The sequence below is a fragment of the Austrofundulus limnaeus genome, unplaced genomic scaffold, assembly GCF_001266775.1.
Source record: "Austrofundulus limnaeus strain Quisiro unplaced genomic scaffold, Austrofundulus_limnaeus-1.0 Scaffold6, whole genome shotgun sequence".
Lineage (NCBI taxonomy): Eukaryota > Metazoa > Chordata > Actinopteri > Cyprinodontiformes > Rivulidae > Austrofundulus > Austrofundulus limnaeus.
In genome coordinates this window covers 1,737,783-1,746,984 of record NW_013952408.1, presented here as the reverse complement: position 1 = coordinate 1,746,984, position 9,202 = coordinate 1,737,783, and the positions used below count along the sequence as shown (strand labels likewise).

Genomic DNA, 9,202 nt, shown 5'->3' with positions numbered 1-9,202 from the left:
ATTTTGAACTATGAAAAGTCCCATGAGCCTTTGCTGCCCGAGGAAACATTGCATTTTCTCCATATCCATTGGCTGAAAAAAACAAACAAACAAACAAACAAGAAAATGTGGGCAACCGCACTGGCTGCTAGCTTAATCATAAAAAATACAACTTTACTTGAAGTATTATTTTGTGTATTATATTATTGCATTTGGCCCACCACCCTCATATTGATTTTAATTTAGGTCCTTTCAGGGACAATGGTTTTTAATCTTGGCCCTCTTAGGGAAAATGTTTGGGCACCCCTGCTCAAACCAGATGAAACCAGATGTTTACTTTTTTTTTTACAAAGTAATGTCCTTTATTTTACCAGAAAAATAAATTTATAAAAATTTGCTGCGTTGTTAAAAATCAGGAATGCAAAAAAAGTCTGTCCACTATTGTGCTTTCATTTTCCTTAAAACTGTAAGGGGTAGCTATATTTAAAGAAGTTGCTTTAAAATCCAAAAAAAATAAATTCTTTCTGTATTTAAGCAAAAACTGCTTATCTCCATCAGGAGTGTTTTTGTTAGATTCACAGGCCATTACTTTTCTCTCTAGATCTTTTGAACCAAATCTAAGTAAAAGCTTATGAATAAATCTTGTAGCTTTATTGGATCATCAAACTGTTGTCAAAGACTCCATCAACAAAGGTCAGAACATATCCACTGATTGAATTTGAGTTAGTGTCAGCTTCTTATACCAATAATGTCTAAAATCACATTTCTTTTCATAAGTGTGTTAGTTATGTTATGTTTCCTTTCTGATGTAACAGGCCATAGTATACCTACAGTCCAGACTATATCTGGGGTTAAAGAGGCCATGGCTAGATTATACCCCTGGTATAGTTTGGGCTATAGGCCAATTTAAACCCCTCAGGTGTATATGTTGAGTATACAAGAGTTACTTACTTTTTCAACATTTATTAGGGGTTCAGCTTTGTCAAAAAACTTACTGGGTTAAATCTTAAATCTTTAAACTCATAGAATTTTATTACCGTAAACCATTAATTGATGAGATATCAGTTGAGATTGAACACCACATYAGGTGAGTTCTGGCCTGGAGGGATGTAGTCTGACCTAGGCTAATTTACACMCCCGRGTATAGTTTAAYCTCAGGGTCTGAGCCCARCTCAATCCAGGTTTAATCTGGACARGAGTTAATTTGTGCTGCCACACCRGGTTATGGGTTGCCTTTATCCAGCAGTTACTGTGCGATAGGCGGGGTACACTCAGTTGCAGATCTATCATAGGACTACACAGAACTTTCAGAAAACTTGACAAATTGTCAGCTGTTGCTTTAAACTCTGTAAMAAACCTTGGCTCGCTGAGATTCCAAATTCAGCCCATTTCCCTGAGAAAGTAATTTGTTTTGTGCAGCGTAGTTTGGTTTGTGAAATAATTAGCCCGAGCAGTTTTCTAAATTTTCCTACTTTGTATTCAGTYAGTAAGCACATGCGTTTCTCAAATGTGTATCATTTCAATGTAGTCAGCCTTCAGCAAAATGCTGAGCTTTTTAATCCTTTCATGTACTCAGCACACAGCATGGTGCCATTTCCAAACCCCAAAGTCTTTATTTCTGCAAGGCAACTCAAGCTTCACTGGTTAWAATACCAGGATATCTTCATGCCTATATATTTAAGATCTTTAATATGCATGTATGGAATAAAAAGTTAAAATAATCTTGTGTGGCACAATGCCTAAATGTTCATTTTCATGTTCATGTACAGATGATGTGTCATCTGTTAAAATAAGAAWGAAATTCCAGTCATATTACAGAATGTCTCTGCAGCAAATATGCATCAGCATCTAATTTCTTTATTGTTTAGCATCAGGTTTGTTGTACCTCTAATATTCAGTGATATAACAACTTGCAAAATGATGCCTGCTGATTTAAACTGACACCTACCTGATATCCAATGGTTCCCTGCAGCCAAAAAAAAAAAAAAAAAAAAAAAAGCATACATCAGCATCAGGAAGGTCAGGATCTCAGTCTATAAACGTGTCTGTCACTAATTTATTTCTCTGTCTATCATTCATGTGCGTTTGGCATAAAAAGTGCTGCTTGCTGAGCCCGAAGCCACGGGTATTGACTCATGAGGTAATGAAAGACTTTTTTTTTCCTTGTTTGAGAAATGCAACAAAAGAATTGAAAACACGATGAGACCCTCCGTGCATCTGTCAGAAATCAATGCAGAATGTAATCTGAAAGAGAGAGAGGGGAAAAAAAGAAAAGAAAAACAGAGACGTTGCACCTCGCGTGACACAAAAACACATCCCCTATCGAATACAAGATGTTCTTCCACAAATGTTCAAACTGCTGCCTCTTGATATGAGCCTGTTCTCTGCTGGAGTAACTCTGAGGGATGAGCTCATTAACTTGTCAGGCGAAGAGAAACCATCACAGAACAGTTTCACCACATATCTATTTTTGTTAAAAGTACATGAAACAAAAATGACTGAAAAACATGAGCTTCTTGTTTTTGGACTTTCTGAAGTTTCACCCCACCCCACAGACCAAAACCATACATATTAGGCTAATTGGTAACTCTAAATTGTCCCTAGGTGTTGGTGAGAGTCTGAATGGTTGTTTATCTCATTAGTGTGGCTCAGTGATGGACTTGTTCAGGRCGTGCCCTGGCACCAGTGACCTCCGAAACCAGTAAAGATGGATAAATTTAAAGTGACCATACCAGTTTTTAGGAAAACATTTTAAGAAGCTGCAACTAACTTTTTTAAAATTAGGAAACAAAAACAATAACTTTTAGATTTACTGATAAAAAAGGAGCATACAAATGCCCTAAAGAAACATTTCAAGCATTATACACTTGCTTGAATCAGTTTAAATAATGTGTTGTGTTCTGTTTTAAGAAGAAACTTGTACAGTTTTAGTTTTGTTTAAAAAAAAAGCTCTTGTGCTAAAAAAAGCTAAAGTTTTTAGAGGCGCAGAGATGCAAAATCATTAGCAACTTTTACTAAATAATGTTTKGTCCCAAGTTGAATTTTAACAAAATATTTCTTAAAAAAAGACATTTATTTCAAACATTACAGTGAGACCCAGCTACAGTTCTCAGAGAGATTATTAAGCCATATTGATTCCAGGTGAAGTGATGGATGGTCTCTATTAAAGCCAATCAGATGGTAGGAGAGAAGAAGCACTTTGCTGCACAGTGTTTTATCTTTAGAGCAACCAACTTTCGCATTTAGGTCACTTCATGAGGAAAAATCGAGCAAAAACAAACAACTTTATGCTTATCTAAAAATTTGATTAAGCTTATGAAGATTTTGAAGACTGAAGGAGGAAACAGTTGATTTGTGAATCAAGTCTCTAACCTTACGTGCACTGAAGCACTTGATTCTTAAAGAGGGGTGCCATTAAGTGTGGGGACTTGAGATCTGATTTAATTTATAAACTATTGATAAACCATGATTGTAGTGACAGTAGACATAAACAGATACAAATAACATAATGGTTATTGAGGCTGCCTGTTTTGCCATTACCTGCTTGTTTAATTGGCCAATTAGAAATGGTCATARGCTTTGATCATTTACAGTTAGTGTTGAAATTGGATGTGAAACAATGATCACTGCATTAATTATGTCATTTTATTGTAAAGCCACATTTTTCTCTGTTGCTATATCAAGATTCAGCTACAAATATGGCTACCATGGCATAATTGATTGTACTATCTTGGTGCGTTGTCAGTATATTGCTTCTGTTYTTTTGATTTAATAACAGGCTAACATTTATTATGTTTGACAGGTTCGCTATATCAAGTGGGCTGCTATGATTTAGATCAGGTCTATGTGGATTTTACTCAAGCTGRCAACCAGCTGTTAAACAGTTCTCAGTTCATCATTAAAAAAATGTCTGATAAGTTAGAAAACTTCAAATAAACTGAGCAAATAACCATCAGTCATGCTTTTTTAATCTTTATTTAATACGTTTTGAGATATTTGACAGAAAATGTCCCCCAAAATGTGCACTTATTCCTAACAAGTGAMCATCAAAAGTACCAAATAAAAGTAGAACTTTATTTTTTTCTGTGGGAAGGGGGATTTATTTAGAAGCTGGAGAAGAAAGACAGACAGGCATCAAAAAAACCAGTCTGGCTKCTGACAAGAAAAATGTAATTTTCTAACATCAACTGGCAGATCGTGTGACATTTTGTCACCGCATTTCTGCTGCATTTGTTCAGGACTGGTCTAGGATGCTGTAATTTTAAAATGACGTAATATCCATCATCATCACTTAGAAAAGAAAAAGAAATCTTCTGTACCTTTATGTTCTGGGTCACAAAGCATGTGAACAAACAGCAGAGTGAATACAACCCATCTCTTTTTTTTTTGAGTGGTAAAACTACATTTGCGGGTGCACAACGCAGACAGCTGCTCCACCTGCGAGCACCACCGACCGTTCATCATCCCACACGGGCTGCAGCTGTCCTCAGCTCTGAGAGATGGAGATGTCATGCTGCAATCTCCACATCATCCAGGCGATCTCGCTCTGCTCTCCTCTGCACGATTGTTGCCTTTGTGTCAAAGACAGGAGCATTACTGGAAATACAAGACTTAGCAAATTGGTAGGACGGATAATATCTGATGGTGTTATTGTAGGAAAAAAAAGTGACGCTGAGTCAAGTTGAATGCCACAAAAGATTCAGACTTTCTCATCTTTGAGTTCTTACAGAGGAAAAAACAAAACAAAAAGGAAGTGCTGGCGTGTGACAGGGCCTTGACGGGTCTTGTTAAGACAAAGTGCTCAGCTCAGAGCTGCGGAGATGTCTTTCAGCTGACCATGTGCAGACATTTTATTTTTTAAAGCAGCTCCGCAAATCACAGCAGGGCTGCTCTGACATCCGTCACACAGGGAAGCAGGGCGAAACAAAAGCTTCGAGGAAAATCTGAGCTAGATTTTCAAATTTAGCAAAACTCCCCGAAAGAATCGATGCAGCACAGATAGTCGATAAATAAAACAACGTTTAGTGTTTTATCTTAATAACCAAAGTAGAACATAATATCTTTTAAATGAAAAGGCTAAAACCTACTTTTTTAAAAAACTTCTCACTGGAAAGTACCATCAGTGTAGCAGTCTTGCTACTGATGATTTTCATACCTCATGTGATGTCTAATGAACAGATGCGTTAGTTTGCAGATTTCTATGCATGAGACATTCAGTTTCAAACCTGTTCCACATGGTGTTATTTAAATATAATACCATTTATTCTTTTAATAATAACTTGTAAAATCTTACTCCTAATCTACTTTTGGGACTTGAAAACTAAAAAAAACATTAGAATAAATCGTCATGGTTAGGTTCAAATGTTAAAAAATGACTTAATTTATTCATTTTATTGTCCTTGAGCCATGTTTGGTTACTGTAAGTTGACCAAATAACTAAATCATTTTAATATTCATTTTAAAAAACATTACATTTTGAATACACTCAATGGATTGTGCATATTTTAGGTAAAGTCTAACCTTGTAAACACTTAAGAAATAAAAAGATGRTTCTGCACACGCTTTCAGAAATAATAAATTTTTGTAGCTTTAATTTCTCAATGGTAGTTTATATGATATTTTATTGAAATTTGACCCCTTGAATTGATTATTTTATGTATTTGTCTCTGTTTTGCATAAAAAGAGTGAAAAATAATAACATGAACTTGACCCACTTGCAATCTTACTTAAACAAAACAACTTCTATGACTTGATTCCTCGCAGTTTGCTTCAGTGTCTTTCAGGGCTAGCTAAAACTTGGAAAAGCATRTACAGTTTATCCTGGAGTGATGATTTTTAAAAGAGGAAAGCCAAATAAAATGTGGGACAACATGTCAGTTTTTGTAGGATGTGTGACAAGGTTCCATGGAAAGAGGACCTGGTTCCCTTGCTCTCATCATGTAGCATGTATTTYTGAGTTTAGTCCTGCTGACTCCATGCTTTTTTGTCAAGAAAAACACACCACGTGGTGATGAAACATATTTCAACAAGCTGTAGTTGGGATTGGTAAAACAATAAAACTCACTGATTGATACAGAAAAATTAAAACATCCTCCAAATGAGCATTTCCTTGAACAAACACACACAAAAAAGCTCAAACTACAATTTGGGGATGCYTCTAAAAGTTGATTAGTTGTGGTGGCCATCTTGAATTGGACTGACTCTATATATTTACTTCTAGATGACCAAAAATCTGGCCAAATATTTTACTAACAGACAGATAAATAAGTAAACAGACACCTAAGCAATTACGTGATTTCCCACCTTTCATATTTGTTGGTGATAGAGTTTCGAAATGAATAATTAATTTTAAAAACATATGGATTTAGACTGATGGCTTAAGACCGGTCAACGTGGTTATTTTAGCTCAGATCTGACAGAAATAATTGGGATGCTTGGATTTTTTTTCATCTTGAAAACAGTCAAAGAAAAGAATAAGCATTTTTTTTATTTTAATTTAAAACTGACTCGAAAACCTTGAAATTTATAAAGCAAGTGACTCACATCCACAGAAAAGCTGAGATCAGAACATTAGAATAATCATAAAGTGCTTCAGTAGTTCTGCTGAAGTAGATATTTTTCCTTTCATACAAAGATTTGCTCTCTGTAATCCTGTAGAACAATGATCGCAGTAACACTGCAGTCCAACAGCAAGGTGGCACCGAGCCAACAATGGGTACTAACGAGGAGCATTTCTCAAGACTGTGCTGTTGGAATGTATTGGATGTAGTGGGGAAAAATATCTGCTCATTATTCAGAATTCCAAGGAAATAGAAGAAAAGAGTTAATTACATTGTTTTTTTTTTTGTGCACAGGTTTTTGTGAGAGGAAGTGCTTGAGGAGAAGCAAATTTCTAGTTTCGTATTTGAGTATCCCCACCCCCCTCTTTTTTTTTCCCCCTACAAGGTGCTTATTTGGCAAATCGAGCTTGGAATTGCTTCTGATTTGACATCCCACATACGTACATGCAGCATGTCGCACTAAAAACACTTCTGTCTGTATCACTGGCAAATGCAGATTACATATTTTCAGTCCCAGTCAGAAGCATGTAATCAACAACATTCAGACTTTTTTTTTTTTTTCCTTTCCTCTGCAGCCCTCAAGTACGCCTCATAACAGAATGATACCTTAGCATCATCCTGCTTCGGGAGAGAATCCTCAGCAAACTGTAGCCTCGATTTGCTCCCGAGCATTAGCTCCGCTGGGAATAACACCGCTTACACATACAGCCAGCCAGGACAAGTGACAGCGCTGCACTCCCGCCACCTAAATCTGACAGCCATGATCCACAGAGGCCCCCCGCTACGGCTCAGATCAGGGATCAGCTCGCTGCTCGATGGCTAGACCTCTGCACTCGAAGAGCTGGGGGCCTTTCTGCTGAGGTAAGTCTCAGTCTCCCTCTGCGGCTCAGGTTGCTCTCTCTCTCCAAGTGTGAGCCATTTCTCCCCTGCACTTGTTTAGTCGAGTCAAGTGGCAGTCGTGTCTGATTAAAACTGATGCTCTGTGTAGCAGGGGCTTTCGCATAGCCCTCCTCAAACCTTCGCAGGATGCAACAGGATGATTTGAACGCGCTGTTATTGATCCTTAACTTTTTTTTTAACCGCCACTCCTCAGTGGTGGTTCTTATATCGTCGCTCATTCCTCCACGGCTCAGTGACAAGCCGTCAGACACGGTAACACAGTTCATTTCAGGGGGGATGGATTCAATATTGAAACATTTATCAGGATACCTTGGCTCTCACCTTTGCTAATAAATTATTCATCAATGCCTAATGGKCTCCAGTTTTCTCCAGAAAATTGCTCCGTGGAGGTTTTTTCAGCTCATTTAAGTTTTGAAGAGGCACATTTAATTGAAAAAAATCCATTTCCCCGCATTGTCTGCATTCCATATGAGAAATACTTGGAGGATAATGAGTATAGGCATCCTGCTAACAATGCTGAATTAACTCAGCTGTGTGCTTTTTGCTGCATGACTCGGTTGTGTCATTAAGCATTTGTCCCCACGGTCTAACTCCAGCTTGTTTTCCTCCCTCGCAGATTCTCTCACTGCGTTGTAGCACATGGATTTCAAGACTTCGAATGAAGAGGTTGGTGGGATTTAATCAATGGTACGATTGGTGGTGATTATAGAAAGTGCCCAGACATTTTGAGAGAAGTGGAAAACAGCCTTCGGACTGCCTTTTCTTCATCCCAGTTCAGCTTTGAGTTTCTGTGTTTTGAGCTCACCTTGTCTGATCTCCGGAGTGCTAAGAAAAGATGGAGTTGATTGGAAATTTTTGGATATTAACTCGTCAAATCACACTTGAACAACTCTGTGAAATCATACCTAACATGAACATTTGCAAATTCCTAGAAGGAGCTAAATGCAGTCAATGCGTTCAGTTTTACAGATATTGAKCTGAAATCTGATGTTGTGGTAGCTGATCATTGTCTCCAACACATGCTTTGAGTGCAACATCTTTCCTTAAAACCTTTGTGTTAAATGCTGAATTATCCTTTTAAGTCTGTTAGCAAAATACCCATTAAACCATTAGACGGAATTCAATGAAACTCACAGAAATGAAGCACTGGATGTACAACTGATCAAGTTTTAGAGTCAACCAAACTCAAAATGGCTACTGATAATCAACTTTAGCCAAAACAAAAATGACTGCATTTCACTGTTTGCAGCAGATTTTTTCATGGAAGCTAACTACTAGTAGTTTRTGGTAATCCCCATGATATTGTGGAAACTGGAAATGCAGTCCAGTAAGGAATGACACTTTTTTGCCTCTTGTGCTTTTTGGTGAGTTGTTTTGCTAAATCATTAAGAACAATCTAATTTAGTAAGTTTTGTAACGTAAATATTATGAACTACAAAAACAAAACCCAATACAGTGCTGTATGTGACACATGCCCTGCCAAGAACGCAGCATTTTACGCCTTTTGATAGTAGCATGTAGCATGTAGCTGCTAATTGTTTAGCTCTTGTGTGTTTTTTGTTTGGTTTTTACTACAAACATGCTGTAGACCTTTTCAGAACTACATCCAACATTCACGTTTTTTCACATTATGTCACATTTTTTTCGCTGGTACTCTAAGAACAAAATGAGGATTCACTGTAACTCAAGTGGTTTTACAGATATTGGGCCTCATGTAAGAACCGTTCGTACGCACAGATTTGTACTTAAGTTGTGCGTACGTG

General features: G+C 37.3%; 1 protein-coding gene across 3 annotated transcripts in view; it reads left to right on the top strand.

Annotated features, from left to right (window-relative positions):
- sntg1 (syntrophin, gamma 1) overlaps positions 1–9,202 on the top strand; it is a 52,010-nt gene that overhangs the window by 3,730 nt on the left and 39,078 nt on the right. For 2 of the 3 annotated variants that reach the window (XM_014030061.1, XM_014030053.1), the window contains exons 2-3: positions 7,115–7,400; positions 8,056–8,105. The exons of the other annotated variant lie outside the window; for it this stretch is intronic. In XM_014030061.1, coding sequence (XP_013885515.1) covers positions 8,079–8,105 — 27 coding nt within the window. In that variant the 5' untranslated portion in view covers positions 7,115–7,400; positions 8,056–8,078. The remainder of the gene's footprint in view (positions 1–7,114; positions 7,401–8,055; positions 8,106–9,202) is intronic. 3 annotated transcript variants of the gene reach the window in all.